The 20336-nt window shown below is 37.2% G+C and overlaps 1 protein-coding gene across 1 annotated transcript; it reads left to right on the top strand.

Annotated features, from left to right (window-relative positions):
- The first annotated feature begins 619 nt into the window (after positions 1-619).
- Positions 620-19003, top strand: supt16h (SPT16 homolog, facilitates chromatin remodeling subunit). Its single transcript, XM_022682041.2, has 24 exons — positions 620-1003; positions 3893-3985; positions 5058-5228; positions 5366-5518; positions 5900-6046; positions 6734-6885; positions 7358-7530; positions 7765-7855; positions 7985-8058; positions 8970-9082; positions 9169-9234; positions 9989-10084; positions 11215-11330; positions 11741-11894; positions 12571-12698; positions 12932-13194; positions 14248-14366; positions 14668-14906; positions 15608-15683; positions 15785-15954; positions 16495-16624; positions 17199-17325; positions 17917-17991; positions 18121-19003. Exons 1-24 carry the CDS (start codon positions 938-940, stop codon positions 18222-18224), a joined length of 3096 nt encoding a protein of 1031 aa, XP_022537762.1. The 5' UTR covers positions 620-937; the 3' UTR covers positions 18225-19003.
- The last annotated feature ends 1333 nt before the right edge of the window (positions 19004-20336 follow it).

The following is a 20336-nucleotide window of genomic DNA, read 5'->3' as shown; positions in this document are numbered from 1 at the left end:
AATAAAAAATAAACGTGCATATCCATGTAAACACAATAGCAAGTGGAAACGGAGGAGCTACTGAACGCGATGTCACGTGAAAGAGAAAGCCAAAACACTCACTGGTCCTCCTGATTTTTCAATTGCAGACCCGATGCAAGAGTGGAAGTGTAAAATATTTTTTTCACAGACGTCCACAAGAAAATAATCTCGTACGGATAAGGCTTTAGTATGAACTTGTGCCCAACCGGTGCAGCTAATGTCAAGAGTGCTGATGAACAGTAAAGTGTCAATAGTGCAGATGAAGAAACCTATGATTTAAACATATAAGATGTTCTCCTCTCTCTTCTCTTTTCTCTACTTGTTTTGCTGTAGAAAAATTCAAATGTTGTTTTTCCTTTTCTTCTTTCTTTTTAGCAAAGTATTTTGTTTTTAGAACGTTTGAACTATTAGTTGATTACTATTACTGTTTTTAATTTATAAAGAGTTTTATCCGTTTAGCTCCATTTACCCCATTCATTGAAGACTCTCTCGTGGGCTCCCTCTACAGTTTATACTAATTTCCTGATTATAACAGTGGAACTAGAAAGTGGACAGTCTCTCTATAAACCAGCTGTGGTGATACACACTCTCTCTCTCTGTGAGTGTGTGTGTGTATGTGCGTAGCTGTGCAGCAAACTGAATACATGCGGTATTTATGTGGTTATGTAGCTGCGGGGCGCGGAGAACACAGCCATTTATTTTACATATAACGCGATTTTAATTAGAACATTTTTGCACCCAAAATCTCACTCACTTGGGCTAAATCCGCTGAAGGGAGCTCCAATCCGCGTGTTAAAAAGGAGGGAGAGCGGAGTTTTGGGGGGGGAAAGTGCGCGGCTAGAGAGAGGCTTTCACTCCGGCCTTCCGTCCAAAAGAGCCGGGAGCTGGAGTTCAGCACCCGCCGAAGAGAGGCGCGATGGCTGTGAACCTGGACAAGGAAGCGTATTACCGCCGAATTAAACGACTGTACGGCAACTGGAAGGTAAAACAGCGCCTTAGAAATGGTTATAAATGGTCACATATTTGGGTGAAAAGCTTGTTAAAGCCATTTAGCCACTCTACTAGCTAAAGCTAGCTAACCTAGCTAATAATGTAACAACGTGAGGAGGAGAGAGAGGCCTGTGAGCAGCGGGCTGATTTTCTGTTCTAAAGTGGAGTTTTAACGCTTTTACCGTGATACTGTAGCTGTAAAGGCAGTTATTTGGGCGCGTAAAAATGTTTAAACTGTGAAATACGTTTTAATTTACCCACAATTTTGTTCTTTTGTACAGTAAACCCAAAAAGAGAGTCAAACAGCCAAAAAAGCGCCTAAACGCTACGTTAGCCAAAATAGCTAGTTAGCTAATCAAGCTAGCTTATCCATTTCTCACTGTGCTGCTTCTGTTGAGAATAAACGCTTTAATAAAGCTGTAAAGTGTTTATTAGCTACATAACTTACGTGTTTAATTAACTAGCTACAGTATTTAAGTGGTCTCAGTTGACGTTATATATGTATCAATTAATTACCGTTATGTAGTTAGTTGGCTAATAAACCAAAAACACAGGAATAAAAAAAAATGTATAGCTAAGCTATAAATTCATTGTGTTTTTGTTGATATTAAACTCTCCTAAAAAGTATAAACCACATCGTATTTTCTTTCTACAACAAACCAGTCAAACAGATCCAAAAACGTGCAGCTACAATATTTGAAGTTGTCGTATCTTATTGAGATTGAGTATAACTTCTATCATTATAGTTGGCTAGCTAATAAACCAAAAACGCACTGGAAATAAAGCACATTTTGCAATTAAAGCATTTTGGTAGCCAGCTATCAATCCAACTTGCATTTTTTGTTGCTATTAAATGAAGCTCTAAAATCTCATTTTTTATATTATTTCTACAACAAACCAGTCAAACAGGCCTCAATAATATAGTTCGCTTTACTACTTAACCAGGCCATCAATTAAATTTATAATATCTGCAATTAGGTAGATGTTACACGCTGTCACAAAGCGGTGAAACCTCTATTTTAGACTACACTACTTGAGTTGTTGTATCTTAAGTAACAGAACATTTAACATCAGTATATAGCTAGTTGGCTCATAAACCAAAAACACACTGGAGTCGAAGCACACTAGATGTTTAGCTTGCTGTCAATCCAAATTGCAGTTTTTGTTGATATTAAACACTCGGGAAGCTGTAAAACCTCAAACCAGTCAAACAGACCCAAATAATACAACGTGCAAATTCTGTAACTAAATGTTGTCACAAAGCTGTAAGCCACAAAGTTGTAAAATCTTTATATTAAACGTGTTAAAGTCAGATTCAAATAATATAGCTTAAATCATATTGTCAGATGTGTAAAATGTTTAAATTGTCAAATAGCTGCAGTTTAATCAATCACAATGGCATTCATTTGTAGAGTGAACCAATAAAAACTGTCTTACGAGTCTGTTTCAAAATTGGATAAATATTTTTAAGGATAATTTAGGATGTCTTGTTTTAAATATCCTAGTTAAGTTTGATTTTATCTAACTAATAAAGCAAAAATCTAGCATAAAGCAGAGCTAACTAGCTAGCTTAGCTAAGCTAACTAAAAAAGTTAGCTTAGCTGGCTACGTTAGCTGATGCTAGCTAACCGATCTCCCATTCTGCAGTCTTAATCGATGTAATTTAATTTATCATATTTATTAAACACATGTAACGCTTAAAACAACTTTTAGATATATAAATACGCGTATTTATACCTGCAATAATGCTCAAAAGTGTGGGTGGCTTACTGGACTTATTGTTAGCCCAAGCTAACCGAACTAACCTAAGCAGAGAATCTGACAATGTAGCTTTAGCTTGCTAGCCTAGCTAACATTGCCATCATTTCTTTAGGTGGTTATGAAAATTAAAATGGAAAGCTTAGCTCAGTTCTAAAGTTTTTGTAAGATCTCGTATGGGTATAAATCTCAATGAAGAAACACAGTTAACTAGTTAGCAAACGTTATCTAAGATTATTTCTGCATTCAGTGGATAGTGCTTTACTGTAGATAGATGGATAGTTAACGGTACATTGTCCACATTGTACATGTATTTAAGCTCACTAGTTTAGCTCAGAAATTCTCTGTTCTGTATAAAACTTAAAAAGTTTTATGTTTAAGCAAGGACTAACTATATGATATATAGGGGAAATACTGACAGTAGTTTTTAAAGTACTTTTAAATACAGGGATTGCAACAGATTTTATCAGAAGCCACTAGAAGTCAATAATCTAACATGTCATGATCCTCATAAAGCAGTCCATGTTTACTCCAAGATCTAAGTAAAATTAGGGCTGTCTATCTTTTAAAAAATGTTGTTAATTGCTTTTTAACTTCTTAACACTGCACTTTTAATAATAGAATAGAATTTTAAATATGTTTTTTCTTCACCTACTGCAGTCAGGACTGTGTGTATGGAGTCACAGTTATTGAAGGATTGGTCATTTAGCATGACTAGCTAAAATATTGCTCACTGTTATATATGTATAGACCATATCACCAATATCAAATATTAAAGTCTATTCAGGTCAAGTCTGTTTATTGTGTGACAAGTTGGCAGTGTAATGTAATGTAACATGTAATCATGACTGGCCTAGTGGAGAGTATCCATGTTTAATACATATTTCAGTAGAAGCAAAAAATAAACTCTCCTTTTTACTTATGAGCAGAAGGTTTACATCATTAAATAACTGACACTAAAAAGAGGACATTCAGGACAAAGTGGGTCAAAAAATATTTGTTTAAATTCAATTGCCTTATATTGCACATAACCACATTGCACTAATGATGCTGAAACCGTACATTGTGCTGTCCTTGGTCAGGTAATTGTCAGTCTATAACTATGCATCCTTTTTTATCACAGAAAGGTGAGGATGAGTTTGGGAAGGTGGATGCCATTGTGGTGTCTGTTGGTGTTGATGAGGAGATAGTCTATGCTAAGTCCACAGCTCTTCAGGTAAGACTTACCATGTATGTACTATTTCAGTTTCATGAAATGAAGCTATTTATTATGATGTTAAAGTATTTGAAAGATCATTGACATTTTTTGTGTGTCTTGCTTTTGGTGTCTATTTTTCTGGCCTAAATTTACGAAAAGAAATCTTAAGATAAAAACATTTTTAAAGAATTGCTTTGTTGAGAACCAATTTGTACAGTATTTAATTCTCCTTTGTTTTGCAATTATTTTGTTGAGGTTGTAGTACAGTGTATTATCTTATAAAAAGACACTGTTTTTTTTAGGTCAGGTTGTTGTAAGGCATGTAATAAGGGTGCTTTTACACCTACATTGTTTGGTCTAGACATTAGGTGTAAAAGCTGCCGTGAACTATAGTCCAGACCAAAAGACCAAAATTTGATCCAGATCAACTGAACCATGGTCCGATTCGTTTGCAGTGTAAAAATATTTTTCTAGATAATTTGGACTTTTGGACAGATAACAGGAAGATAAGGCAGGCTAAAATCACCCATGTAAACCATAGAAGAAGAAAAATAAAGTGCATTGTTCTGAAATCCAACTCACTTCGGTGTCGTGCAGTAGTATGGGTGCAACAGATTATGTAGGTACTTTTTTATACACAGAAAAGAAATCGAAGGGGAATCTTCATTCTGCTGCGTGACACACCTGCACTCAATGGGAGTCAGTTTAGGGAGGCATAATTTGGCACACCTGAAATGGTAGCTCACTGAATTGACAACACACAACCGTTTTACACATCTTTCTATATACAAGTCAGCATAGAGTATAGGGAGACTTCCCTCACATAGGTGATGACATCAGGACATGGTAAAAATTCAGTGCACTCAGTCTTGAAACTGCAGTGTGTTACCAAAACTAACCAAATGTCGAAAGGCCCAAATGTGTACAGTGTAGCAAAAGCGTCAACCTTGGTTCAGATTTTGGTCCATAATTCCATCAAGGATTAGGAATCTGCCATTTATAATTATCTGTAGTTATCCTTGTATCTGCTGTTTTTATTTATTTATTTTTTTAAAAACCAAGCTAACTTGTCTGGCTCTCTTATGTGCAGACATGGTTGTTTGGTTACGAGCTGACAGACACTATAATGGTGTTCTGCGAGAGCAAGATCATCTTCCTAGCCAGCAAGAAGAAGGTGGAGTTTCTTAAACAGGTCGCCTCCACCAAGGGCAACGAGAACGCCAATGGAATCCCACCCATCACTCTTCTGGTCCGGGAGAAGGTACTGTACTGTTTGTTACCTGCTTCCACAATATGGTTGTTTTTTGTATTACTTTATATATATATATATATCTAGTATATAAGTTGCAGTTGTCACTTGTCCTCTGTTATTCAGTTATTTGTCTCTTACTCACTCAGAACGAGAGTAACAAGGCTAACTTTGAGAAGATGATGGAGGCGATTCGTGGAAGTAAAGCAGGGAAATCCGTGGGCGTCTTCATCAAGGACAAATTTCCTGGGGAGTACATGAAGAGCTGGAATGACATGATTACAGCTGAGGGCCTGGAAAAGGTAAAAGGAGTATTTTTATCCAAAAAGCAATGGATTGATTATGTGAACCCAAAGCATGTAAATTTACTGCACAGGTCATTAAGCCTAACTCGTATGTGAATACAGTGTTTTTTTTTTATGTTATGTACTGCCACAAAGGTTATGATGGATTGAGTAAATGATTGTAAGAAGTTTTTGTCTTATTAAAATTATGCACATTATTGTATATTAAGCATACCTTAAAAATGACATTATTTATTTTATGAAAGTCAGTGTATCACTCAAGATTGTTTCCTTTTATGCTTTGTTGGATAAAATACGGTTATTATTCTTTATTTACATTATTGTAGAGTAAAGTCATGCTACATCATCATCTAATGTTTCTCTCCTGCTCTCTGTCAGGTGGATATCAGTGCTGTGGTGGCGTATACGATGGCAGTAAAAGAGGATGGTGAGCTGAACCTGATGAAGAAAGCAGCTGCTATCACCAGCGATGTCTTCACAAAGTTCTTTAAAGAGAGGGTCATGGAGATTGTAGATGCAGAAGAGGTGAGGAGAGGAATTCACAAACCACAGCACTTGGTTTGGATTGGGTTTGGATAATGGTTGCACTATTTTATCTTTTCAGCCTCATAATCGCAGTGTGCACATGTGCAGTATTCACTTTCATGGATGTGCAATGTTACACAAACTTTGCGTGCATGTTATGCTACAACTTGATTGTACAAAATGGAAGAATTACACTGTTCTCTTTTTCCATTAAACTTGTTACATGTCTCCGCCTTACCGTAGTGAAACAAGATTCCACAGCAAAGTAACTAATGACTAGTGAAACTAGAATATAAAACTACTTACTCAAATATAAAAACAAACAGTCTACACTGAAATTTTGATTGGACAGATTTTTATTGCCTTACATGCCGTTGAATTATTGGTTTGCTTTTACTTGGGTGAATTTTGTAAAAGTATGGTGACAATTCCTGTTTATTTAATAGTAAATTATGTTGTAATGTACCAGTATAGGTTTTGCATTGTCCATTTTTGTCTAGTTCAGTGCAGAGCTGGTTTAAATTATTTATTTGCAATGAGAGGTGTGTAAAACAGATTGGGTTACTATTTTCTCTCTGTTGGTGTAGTTGTGTTTAGTATTGTACTTTTTTTGGTTTTATATTTGGTTTTGTTCTGTTTGCTTAATTATGATCGAACTGTCTGGCCTGTACATGTCTTTCCTATCAGAAAGTGAAGCACAGTCGACTTGCCGAGTCTGTAGAGAAGGCGATCGAGGACCGAAAGTATCTGAGTGGGGCTGACCCCTCAACTGTGGAGATGTGCTACCCTCCAATCATCCAGAGCGGTGGCAACTACAGTCTCAAATTCAGTGTGGTCAGGTGAGTAGAGTTCAGTAGAAGTGGGCAATATAATCAGTATTGTCATTATCACCGTAAAGACTGATTTATACTTCTAATTTAGTTTTCTATTTCCTTTCCAATTAGTCTGTTTAATCCAAAGTCTTAACTTTCAGTAAAATGTAAAAGGCTTATTTTATGTATGCTTACAAATTAAAATGTTCAGCAGTACCACTGAAACAAAAATATAAATATTTTTAAATTGATTTCGGGTTGTGGTGATGCATAACGATTACAAACTTTTGTCAAATAGCCCAGCTCTGTTCACCCTCTGCATTCTGGAATACAGAGCTTTTAGCAGTACTAGTGTGTATTGTCTTGTCAAATTATTACAGTGATATATTTATTCAGCTATATATCTAAATATAAAGTACAGTATGTATAATTTGGATCCATTATATAGAAATTACTGATGCTTTTCTTTTTGGTTGCTTTTTGTTTGTTTCTCATTCAGTGATAAGAACCACATGCACTTTGGAGCAATCACCTGCGCAATGGGCATTCGCTACAAGTCGTACTGCTCAAATCTGGTACGCACCCTCATGGTGGACCCACCACAAGAAATGCAGGACAACTACAACTTCCTCTTGCAGGTGGAGGAAGAACTGCTCAAGGAACTCAAACACGGTGAGAACGGTTTAAGTATGATAAGTCCTAGTGTTAAGAGATGCATTTAAATATGTCTTAACAGTACTTTGCACAAATTTTAGATCTGATTTAAGTTGTAATATAAGAAGGGTTGTGTTACATGTGTTAGTTAATGTATCAGAGTTGAGGATCTGGCACTTTCCTCTGAGTATATATAAAGTGCATGTTTGCACACTTTGCTACATCATCTGCCACTGTATTTTTAATTTGTAGGTGTAAAGATCTGTGATGCTTACAACGCTGTGCTTGAATATGTCAAGAAGGAGAAATCGGACCTGGTCAGCAAGCTCACAAAAAATTTAGGGTGAGTGTTTTTGAGTGTATTTTTGTTTAACTACACATCTGGCCTTCAAGCCCAGACCACTACTGTGTCACAACACTTTGTTTTTTATACATGGCAGTTTTTATAATAATGTGATGTGTTATGTTTTAGGTTTGCCATGGGGATTGAATTTAGAGAAGGCTCCCTGGTCCTAAATGCAAAGAACCAGTACAAACTCAAAAAAGGTACACACACACACACACGCCAATGTCTTATTAAATATATTTGGGATTGACGTTTAGGATTTAATTGTGGCTTTTATAGTCTCATTCAAACATTTTTGCACCCTAGTTTATAATTTCACATGTAGTTGATGTCAGTTTAAATTAGAGATGGGACAATATATAGATTTTACGGTGTATCATATCAATTCGTGAAGTCAAATTTGGATATTTCTATTGAAACATAGGCGTTCTAAACTCAAGACTTTGTCCCCCAATCTGACTAAGTTATTGCTGTTACTGTAATCAAGTGAATAGGGTAAACCTGCTGTGAAGAATATTGGTTGTTAAATTCTTTGAAACTGACACAGATAATCCATTATTACTTATTTAGGAGTATTTAATCCTCTTCAGTAACACAGATTCTGTGAAGTATTGTAGAGAATTGTCTGATATATAGAGTATCGCAGAATCCAAATATTGTGATGTCAGTATTAATGAGATGCCCTGTGATTCACACTAGGGCTGAAAATATGGGGAAAATGACATCATTTATATATTTCTTGATTTTGGATATGGTATGTTTCTAAAACCGATATGTAAAAGTTTAACAAGTATAGTCAGTCACCTCCCTGGTGATTTTTTTTTTTTTTTTTTTTTTTTTTTTTTTTTTTTTTAATGTATTGTACGATGATATTTAAAGACTTTTTACAGAGGGAGAAAAGAACATCTTTTTTTTATATATATATATAGAAATCTGTAAAGACTAGGCTTAAGATGTTTTTGTTTCGGGAGCTTTCTCTTCACTGTAAAAGCTCTGCTTTGATTTTGAGGCCGAGTTACACAGATAAAGACAGGGTTTTAGGGTATTTCACAGGCCACTTTGAGATCTACATTAACCTGTTTATATTATTCATTTATTTTTTTTAAATCAGGTATGGTGTTGAGTATAAGTCTGGGATTTGCTGACATGACGAACAGCGAGGGGAAGAAGGACGAACAGAAGAAATATGCCCTGTTCATTGGAGATTCTGTTCTCATCAATGAGGTGATTTTTAAATATTTTTTCCCTTTTACTTATACCTGTGCATATACAAATATACAGTGAAGTGACCTGTTTTTTTACGTTTACAGGAAGATCCTGCCACTGTATTAACTCCAGTTAAAAAGAAGATTAAGAACGTGGGAATCTTCCTCAAGGTAAATTGTTTACTGCAAATCAGATTATCAGGTTTATTAAACAGGCATGCTGCCATCAGCAGTCGAAGTCCGAGAGATGCTGATACTGCCCGGTACGGGTGTCTGTTAGCTGATGCATCAGAGCTGGGGATACTGTGCTTTCCTTTCAGCACTGTTGGCCGTGGAGTCTGACTTCACATGTATCAGAGCAGGCTACACCTGCCCTCACCTTCCTATAGTCCTTTTCTAAGAACATGGAAACAGGGAATAGGTTCTAATACCTGAAAAGTTAATTCCCAGCAGGAACCAAAGAATAGTACATTCTTCAGCCTGACCAAAGAGCTGCTGTGCAGCTCCCTCTGATGATTGTGTATTCTGTGGTGTATCCTTACTTCCACTAAAACTGGTTTCTGAACTGGTCCTGTTCAGGCTAATAAGAGCCAGCCAGTATTTGCACCAGTAATCTTTGTAGAAAAGGGCTGCTAGTGTAAGAAGCATTGCATGTTATAAGGGAAGGATAATAAGAGCGTGTGTTAATTGCCTCCACTAAATTAAAAGGGGAATTTGTGTAAAAAACAATAAAGGGCATTTCTGAATTTGGTAATTTTGCAAACTGTAGTAAACAAAGTAGAATAGTAAAAAAGACTGAATGTAAAGACTCCAAGGGGTATTGATGGACCATCTGTGTGTAAATGGAGTTGCTCTGCTCAAATCTCTCTCTCTCTCTTTCTCTTTCTCTCTCTGTCTCTCTCTCTCTCTCTCTCTCTCTCTCTAGAAAGATGATGAAGAGGATGAAGATGAGGATGAAGATAATGCAGAGGATCTGCTGGGTAAAGGAGCTCGTGCTGCCCTGCTGGTTGACAGAACCAGAGTAAGAGTGACTTTAATTATCTTAACTTATGTGTAAATTTAGAGCTGTGTATTTGCAAGAACTTGCCGATACAATATGTATTACAATACAGGGGTTACGGTTCTTTATATAACAATATATCAGTCATGTTTAATGTTTGAGTGAAAAAATATTTTTGTCCAATCAGAACAGTAGGATGAAACGACAGAGTACAACACTGCTATTTTATGAGCGGGTTTATCCCCTTAAAATGCCTTGTCCCGGCTTCCGGTCCACCATGACGCTGAGAACTGTTGTTTAAGTGTATCGCTCCTCGACAATCTGTAAAAACAACCCTGAAAACTCAGAGTATTCACAGGAAAAATAGTTTTTTTCCTCATTATGAAAGAAGGGGTTGTCACTAGAAGCAGAACAACAACAATACCAGAGGTGAATATGGAAGCAGAGACGAAAGAAACGAGACACAGCAGCTCTTCGGAATCCGAGGAAGATGGCGCCGTTCAACCCAGCGCCAGCCTTGAGTGTATTCTGAGGGAAATCAAGGAGTTTAGACGCGACAATAGATAACTTTTTTTTTTTTTTTTTTTTTTTTTTTTTTTCTGCTGTAAAATAACTTTAAGCCCTTACATTTTAAGAACATAATTAAAAATCTCCTACAGCTGTCTGTTTTCTCTCTACTCCATTTAATGATTCCAGATCAGTAACAGGAAATAGAAAATATACTGTGACAAAATCAAAGGTTTGTAGGACATGAACTGTTTCATTTGTATTCAGGATAATATTGATTTTAAAATGAAGTTCAGGAAAGAGCCAATTGTATGATTTTATTCATTATATTTTGACATTAGCAGATTTACTTTATTTACTGTATTTTTTAATATATTTTCTATTGAAATTATGCTTTTCAGTAATCAAACATTCCTTATCAAACATGAAAGCTTTTTATGTAATGTGTATAGAAATCTAGAGATTTAGTGGTGTAAAGTCAGGCCGACAATTGACACAAATCATGGGTTAAGCAAAACTCTAAATAAACCACTGGTACCAGTCCTTACATAAACTAATAGTTAATCAATACTGTGTTTTTGAACATCGGTACAGTATTGGAAAGCAAGATATATGGATTTTTTTATTATTGGTTTTTATTTCAGAATGAGTTGACCGCAGAAGAGAAGAGACGAGCCCATCAGAAGGAACTTGCCAATCAGATGAACGAAGAGGCCAAGCGTCGTCTTACAGAACAGAAGGGTGAACAGCAAATCCAGAAGTAAGACTCTTTCAGAATTGCCTGGGAAGAAATTTGATAATACAGAACTTGGTGTTTTTTTTGGGGTTTTTTTTTTTTTGCACATTTTTCATTTTCGTGAAGTTTTCTTTCAGAATAAATTAATTTACCCACGGTTAGTACTGTCTTTTATCTCTCCAGCTCTCTTCTTTTCTGATTATGCATTTCTTTGCTTTACCGTTTTGTAAACAGTGAGATATCAGATAAGCAAATTCAGTCATCACCTGCATGTTTGCAGTAGCTCTTATATCAGCATCATTAGCAGCAACATGGTTGCTCAGGCAACCCACAAAACCATATATGAAAAGAAATCTTAAGGACTGCTGCTTTAATTAATAGTTTGGTAGAGATGGGTGCATCCCAACTGAGTTGCTGATCTCTACTCTCTTTAGGGCCAGGAAGTCGAACGTGTCGTACAAGAATGTGTCCCAGATGCCTCGTGAGAAGGACATCAGAGACATGAAGATTTTCATTGATAAGAAGTATGAGACGGTCGTCATGCCAGTGTTTGGAATAGCTACACCGTTTCACATTGCCACCATAAAGGTAAGACCTGCAAACCCCTGTCTCTAAACCAGACTCGATTATGTTTATTTTGGCAGGGTCTATGAAAAAATAAAATGCATGAAACAATTGGCCAAGGTTTCTAAGAGACCCGCAGTTTACTTTGTGTGTCAGTGACTGACTGAATACTGGGCACTAGCATCAGTTTTCTGCATTGTGTGATCATATACACCACAGACAGTGGCTTTTGTACTGTACTTAATGATACCTGTATTATCTTGTATCAACCCAATGCACAGTCAAATGCACAAGTGATGTGCTGTGTTTTATTCTGTGAATGCTAGAGTTGGGAATCAAAGGGCATTTCAAGAGACAGTATCATGATACATTGCCCATGATAAAGATATCACGATACTGTGAAGACAATTCTCTACAATACTTCACAGCATGTGTGATATTTAAGAGTATGAAATACTCCTGAATCCAGAAACTCTGGATTAATTGTTGTTAGTTTCACAGTATTTATCAAAAATCCCTGTTTGACGCAACGTGTCAAAACGATATGCTCAACCCAATGCGATAAATCACAATATCGATATGTTGACCAACTTCAATGAGTGCATGAAAGAGTTTCTCTTAGTTGCTTGTTGGAGGAAGAAGCAGAAGTGTAATGTCTTAATACACTGCTATATAAACATCTGGGTCTGTGTGTTTGTAGAATATTAGCATGTCAGTGGAAGGAGACTACACATACCTGAGAATAAACTTCTTCGTGCCGGGCAGCTCACTTGGCAGACACGAGGGCAACATCTTCCCTAACCCTGAGGCCACCTTTGTCAAAGAGATGTGAGTATAGTTTCTTTCATGAAACGCACATTATTACAGGATTAATTAGGGGCATAAGAAGATATTGATCATATTGTGTTAATACTTTGTTGAACTTTATTGTAATATATTGAATACTCACCTCTGTATTGTAGGAGTGCAGTGATGAAGCAGCTAGACAAACTCGTACATGACTGCTTGCAGTACTGGTACATCACGTGTAATATATCTGATTTTATTCCTGTTTCTCTCAGTACGTATCGCGCATCAAACCTCAAGTCCCCTGGCGACCCCTCGGTGCCCTCCACCAACCTGCAGAATGCCTTCCGCATCATCAAGGAGGTGCAGAAACGCTACAAGACACGTGAGGCTGAGGAGAAGGAGAAGGAAGGCATCGTCAAGCAGGACTCTCTGGTCATCAACCTGAACCGCAGCAACCCCAAGCTCAAAGACCTTTACATTCGACCCAACATCGCCCAGAAGAGAATGCAGGGCTCTCTAGAGGCACATACTAACGGTGAGAACCAGCAGGCTGCAGTAACACTGCTACGAGACCATCACCAAAAATGAAGTTCTTATATTGTTTTATTGTTGTGCTGATCTACCTCACCCTTGGAGTGATGAGGGGAAAAAGCGCCATCTACTGAACCCACCCTGAGAGAGCAAGGCCAATTGTTCTCTCTCAGGGCTCTGGCAGCTGATGGCAAACTGCATGACAGGGATTCAAACCAACAATCTCCCATTCCTAGTGGCAGCACTTAGCCCACTGGACCACTCTGAGCTTTAATGGAGACATTTGTGTGGTCTACACTGTAAACCCATACGTTGTTTGAACTCAAATGATTTAAGTCTGTTTTACATAAAATTTGATATTTCTAAACCATACTCAACTATTTTGAGTTAGCTGAACATTTGTGGGCACATTCATTACATTTAAACTGAGGTCTTTGAGTTGAACCAACTTATAATAACTGAGTTTAGTCTGTTGCCATTAACAGCTTCTTTTCCATTGGCTTCTGTCACAATCTATTTGCATACTGGGTGTGTCCAACAGTTTCTGACTAACTCTAATCATCAGTGTGTAGTGATTCCTCCTGGACTACCTTAGAAATAAATCAACGACCCCTTTAATTGTTATAACTTGATATTTTAATTTATGCTAACTCAAGTTTTCATTCCCCATTACTTAAAAAAATTAGCAAATCGGCTGCCTTAAAAAAGTTCAGTAAATTTAACTTATCTGGTCTGACAGTATAACAAAAATAAAGTTAAATCAACTTCTCTTTTAGTTGTAATAACTTAAGCTAACTTAAGGTTTCATTACCCATTACTGTAGGCCACAGAACATATTTGTGGTGGATTAAGTGGGGGCTGTAAACACGGGTACCTTTTTAATTTGGTTTGTTTCTATTGATTTTAACACTAATTTTAAGTAGGTTTCTCAACATCAACAAATGTATTCAAGTTAATACTTTAACTGGCACTTAAGTTGGCAAAAGCACAGGTGTCTTGCTGTTCTTTAGTTGTGTATATGTGCGACACATTTTAATAAACGTCTGCATGTTTGTAGGTTTCCGTTTTACATCTGTGCGTGGTGATAAAGTGGACATTCTCTACAACAACATAAAACATGCTGTATTCCAGCCCTGCGACGGAGAAATGATCATTGTGCTGCACTTCCACCTGAAGGTATGAAGACATTCTCTCTGCATTACGGCAGAAGATTCAATGTGTGTGTGCATACTTTTTCTAACTGCATGGGAATTTGGTTTAAGTAATTAACATGTATTTAGTTTTGATGCAATGTAACTGAGCAATAATTGCAAAAAACCCTGTTTAAAGTAATGCAACAGGCTAAAATAAAGTAATAGATAAGCGATTTAAAACTAAATAGATAAAATGGATAATAATAAACCGTTAACTAAGTTATATACCCATGTTAAGTAAGGTATTTTTAAACCCTTCTTCCAAATGCTCTCTTTTCTACAAGAACGCGATAATGTTTGGTAAGAAGAGGCACACGGACGTGCAATTCTACACTGAGGTCGGTGAGATAACCACAGATCTCGGGAAGCACCAGCACATGCACGACCGCGATGACCTGTACGCTGAGCAGATGGAGCGTGAAATGAGGCACAAGCTGAAGTCAGCCTTCAAGAACTTTATTGAGAAGGTGGAGACTCTTACCAAGGAGGAGCTGGAGTTCGAGGTTCCCTTCCGAGACCTCGGGTAAGAGAACTTGAAGCCCCAGGATCTTATATTTTAAATTAAGTTTTTCTGGCTCCCCAGGGCCCCCAGTGTAAATGTACAAAGTATATATTGTTTATATTTTGTTTATATTAAAGCTTAACCTGGGGAGCTAAAGCTTAAACTAAACACAAACTCTGAGCAATAAAGAAAAAATACTGAGGCTGAAGCTAAACCTAAACCCAGAGCACTAGAGCTAAACCTATAGAGCTAAAACTAACCCAAACTCTGAGCGCTAAGGCTAACCATGGAGAGTTAAAGCTTGAGAGATCCTGATGCCGGGAAGAACTGGCATTTTCTGCACAGCATACATCCGTCCCAACACTAAATGCTGTGGTGAGACGAAGAGAGACGTTGTGTGCCCAACTAAAGGGACGTTTGGTCACTTGGGTTAGCCCAGTCATGTTCCCTTATAACCATATTTGCCCTTTAACTGTTACAGATATAAGAACCCCTGTACACCATAAAGGTCTGTAAAGATCTTTCAATTCAAAGGAAAAAATACAAGCAGCTTTCTCTGTTTATCAAGGCTATAGAATATTAAGACCATGCTCACATCGTTCTTAGAGAGGTTTCTGTTTTGGTGATTTTTGGTGAGAATTTAATCATTTATATGTATGTTATGCATGTATTTAAGTCTCTACTAGTGATTGGAATAAAGGTTTGGTTTTGTGTGTTTGTAGCTTCCAGGGCGCCCCCTACCGAAGCACTTGCCTTCTGCAGCCGACGTCCAGCTCACTTTGCAACGTTACAGAGTGGGTGAGTGTGTGTTTATGAGCACAACACACACAAATAAGAATAATGTTCTCATTAAACACAGACTAATTATTATTTCTGTTTGCTTACCCCTCTTTGTGTAGCCTCCTTTTGTTGTTACTCTGGACGAGGTGGAGTTGGTCCATTTTGAGCGTGTGCAGTTTCACCTCAAGAACTTTGATATTGTTATCGTTTATAAAGACTATAGTAAGAAAGTGACCATGATAAACGCAGTGCCTGTGAACTCCCTCGACCCCATCAAAGAGTGGCTGAAGTAAGTCTCCCTCATTGTTTTCGTTACTCAGACTGTGCAGTGCAAATGTTTATTTTATATTAACTTTTAACATAAAAATTAGAAAGTGTATAGCATTAGAAAATCTATACCAGACAATAAATGTTTTTGATTGTGTGAACGAATTGTTACAAACGCTAAAGGGAAAAACAGTTAATAAATGCAGCAGTGACTAAGATGAATACTTGTGAGGAATTGTTTGGTATTCTGGCAAATATTTTGTTTTGTTCAGTTTCAGCCAAACAATGTTTTTCATTAAGTTTTTTATCTCAATGTGTCTGCGGATTTTGCAGTATGACTACTGCACAATGTCAGATTATGTCTGCTTAACTAAAGAAATGATGATGATTCATGAAGGGACCCAGTGCCATGTAAATGTACTCGTATTCGTACTTTGCAACAAACATCCAGTTACTAGTGCACTTTGCTTTGCTATTTTATTGTTAAAGTACATATATTCAGTCCAGTATCCACAGCGCGTGTGAGGTAGAGAGTAATATTAATAATTATCTATGCTTCCAGCTCGTGTGACATCAAGTACACAGAGGGAGTGCAGTCTTTGAACTGGACCAAGATCATGAAGACCATCGTTGATGATCCCGAGGGCTTTTTTGAACAGGGTGGCTGGTCCTTCCTTGACCCTGAGAGTGAGGTGAGACTGTGCTTATTGGTTGGGATGCTGCATCAGCGGTTAATTCACTGTACTGGAGGAGGCATGGGCTAGTCTTCACCCTCCTGTAGTTTTGGGTGCATTTCTAGTGATATTGGGGAGTTCCAATGAATGGGTGGGATAATTGGCCTTCCAGATTAGGGAGAAAATGGGATAAAATTTAATTATTTTTGAAGTATATTTATTGACCAGAAGATGACAGTGTTTCTTAGTGTTTTCTAATTGGAATGGATTTCTCCAAAATGTTCATCTGTTTTTGAAAAGGTTTGAATGTTAAGATTTGCTCAATAAACCTTTTTCTAAAACTATTTAAATCTGTACTGTGTAACTTTGAGCATCTTTCTGTATTACTGCTCTCTAATTATTTAACCTAAAGTTTTAGTATGCAGTCATCTCTCCTTAGTGTGTCATCACTTCACATGCTCTGGTGGAACTTTCTAGATTTGCCGTGGAATGATCTTGGTTGATGAGCACTGTAGCATTGTGAATAATTCTGCTGTGATTCCGTGGAGTGTTATGAATAATCTGGACTGCTGTTGTAATTGTGTATTTACAGGGTGAAGGTGGGGTGGATGACTCTGAGTCTGAGATGGAAGACGAGACGTTCAACCCTTCAGCCGATGAAGAAGAGGAAGAGGAGGAGGACAGTGATGAAGATTATTCTTCTGAGACGGAGGACTCTGGTAATTGTTGCAGTTAATCCTGTCAAGATGATTATATTTTTGCTGACAATATAGTCCATTGTGTTTACTAGGGATGCACTGAAATTAACATTTTTGGCTGAACACTGAAAACATTTTTTAAAGTAAAAGCACAATTTTCATATTTAAAAAAAGTCTTTATTAGACATTCAGCGAAACAGCCATTTACAGACATGTATTAATATAGACAGCAACTTCAAAATGATTAGTTTCTCTGATTTTACTATTTATACGTACATGTTTGAGTAAAATGAACATCAGTGATTTATTCTATAAACTACTGACATTTCTTCCAAATTCCATATAAATATATCATTTAGAGCAGTTATTTGCAGGTAAATTGTCAAAATAATGAAAGATTCTGTACTTTTAGACCTCAGTGCAAATAAAAAGTTTATATTCATTTAGAAACGACAGTAATGTTTTAAGAGTTCAGAAATTAATATTTAAAATATAGTGGAATAGCCCTGATTTTTAATTACAGCTCTTGGCATGCTCTCCACCAGTCTTTCACGCTGCTTTTGGGTTACCTTCTGCCAACATGACTGACTGACTCCTAAAATTGTTTTTCAGACTACAGCGCCTCCCTGGGTAGTGAAGAGGAGAGTGGTAAAGACTGGGATGAACTGGAGGAAGAAGCCAGAAAAGGTAAATTTGTGTCCCCATTCGTACGTATACTGATGTTTTTGAAAAGAAAGACTTGTATGAAAGTGTAGTGTACATAAATCATTCTCTCTCGCCCTCTTTCTCTCTCTTTCTCTCTCTTTACACACACAGCTGATAAAGAGAGTAACTATGAGGACGAGGACACGTCCACCAGAAAGAGAAAGGGCCGGTCATCAGCCCCTCCTCCCAGCAGCAAGAAGAAGCGGCGGCATTGAGTCTCCCGTGCACTTAAACTCTTACACCCACACTCACCCACCACACTGCCAAAACATGGTGGTTTTTTTCTTCTTTTTTTTTTTTAACAACTTTTCTCTATGGCTCTCCCCTCGTCCACTCACTCATATACACACACTGTAAATAAAGGATTGGCCCCTTCGATTTGTGTTAGATGGTGAAGATCATGATTTTGTCGTTCCAGAGAGCAGAAACATTCAACTCACCTTCATCCTCCTCCTCCATTCCTGTTTGGCATTGTGTCTCTCAGTATGTGTGCATTTGAACTCATGGAAGAGGGTTTTGTAAATTTCACCAAATGGTTTTTGTTTAACCCTTAGCGCTTCATAAGTCCTTCCTTTTTTTTCTCTCTCTCTTTCATCCTGCCACGTGCATTTTAGGACGTTCCTCTCGTTTCTCCTTGTTCTGTACTTTCCTCTCAGTCCCCCACGTACCTCTACGTTCCAGTTTTTTATTTTTGTTCTTGCTCAGCGCTTAAGGAGCATATTGATATTGATAGACTTGTGTATAGATTCAATTTGGTTCTGCCTTTGTTCCTGTTCTTTTTTTTGGATGGGTGGGGGGTTGGATTAAAGGAAGGACATGGGGAAGAACCACACAGATAAGACATTTACAGATGTGATGTGAACGTACACTGTCTTATGTTATGACTATTTTTCTTCATTTTGAATTGGTAGTCTTGTATTGTTGAATAAAAAAAAATCTTTTTTTCCCCTTTTTTAATAAATTTAAAGGAAATAAAATAAATATTGACATTTCAGCAATCTTATTTTCATTTGCGCACTGCCTCTTGAATATTGGAGTATTTACACTGCAGAGACTAGTATCTTTACCCATGACTTTTGGCATGTCCATGGAAGCTAAAGAACACTGCACTTTCGTTATTCCTCAGTGTATTAGCTGTCCACTGTTGGTGGTAATCAGCCTTCTATGGTGTATTCCTGGTACATACATAAACTGAGTAAGGGAGTACATAAACTTATGTTTAATTCTGTTTTGGTCTTTTTAGAATTGTTTTTTTTTGTAGATTATCAAAGGCAGTAATGGTAATACAGGAGTTATTTTTATCTGTAGCATAGTTCTTTAAATTTCATAGAAACACTAACAAATTTATTGTATTTATTTAAGCAATAATACACTCGAGGTTCGTGCTATAACGCTATGCTGTGTCAATGTTAAATCTTCTAGTACGAACCTTGAGTGTATTGTTGTGATTATACCACAGTTCCATTATCGCTGTTTATTGATTTTTTTTTTATTTTGAGTTAAAGAGGAAGAAAAAATATGATCTGTTTGGTTATAAACACTGCGAGTTAAAATAGTTCCATTGCTGCTGTTTGTAGCTGCGCTGTTTGGCTTAAGGGCGCTGAATCGTTGCTAGGTTACCTGTACGTGGTGGAGTAATACATGGAGAGCTTCGGTTACAACACATTACCGGCTGATAACGGCACTCATAGAACACCTCTCAGCCAATCACATTGTTTTTTGTTTTTTTACAATTTCACCCAGCTCTAAAGTAATATATAAAAAATAAAAGTACCTTTTTATCTTGCTTTTTTAAAATAAAATAACACAACTAGATTTTTTTAATGTTGGTTTTACACTGCCTGGCCAAAAACAAAAGTTGCTATCTCAATTTAACTAAACAAATGATCTGGTGTTTATGCTGCAGTTGGTCTGCAGGTTTAGGTTCAGCAACAGTATGTGCTGAAAGAATGAGGTCAGCTGACTACCTGAATATACTGAGTGTAGACCAGGTTATTCCATCAATGGATTTTTCTTTCCTGATGGCACGGCCATATTCCAAGATAATGTCAGGATTCATGGGGCTGGAATTGTGAGAGTTCAGGGTTCAGGGAGCATGAGATCATCATTTTCACACATGGATTGAGAGAGAGTTCACCACAGAGTCCAGACCTTAACCTCATTGAGAATCTTTGGGCTGTGCTGGATGGAGAAGGTTTTGTGCAGTGGTCAAATTCTACCATCATCAATCCTGCTGCAAGATCTTGGTGAAAAATTAATGCAAATAAATATTTGACATTGCAGAAGCTTATCGAAACGGTGCTTCAATCAAAGGTAAATATTAGTGT

The sequence above is a fragment of the Astyanax mexicanus genome, chromosome 25 (assembly GCF_023375975.1).
Source record: "Astyanax mexicanus isolate ESR-SI-001 chromosome 25, AstMex3_surface, whole genome shotgun sequence".
Lineage (NCBI taxonomy): Eukaryota > Metazoa > Chordata > Actinopteri > Characiformes > Acestrorhamphidae > Astyanax > Astyanax mexicanus.
This window is presented reverse-complemented; position numbering and strand designations above follow the sequence as displayed.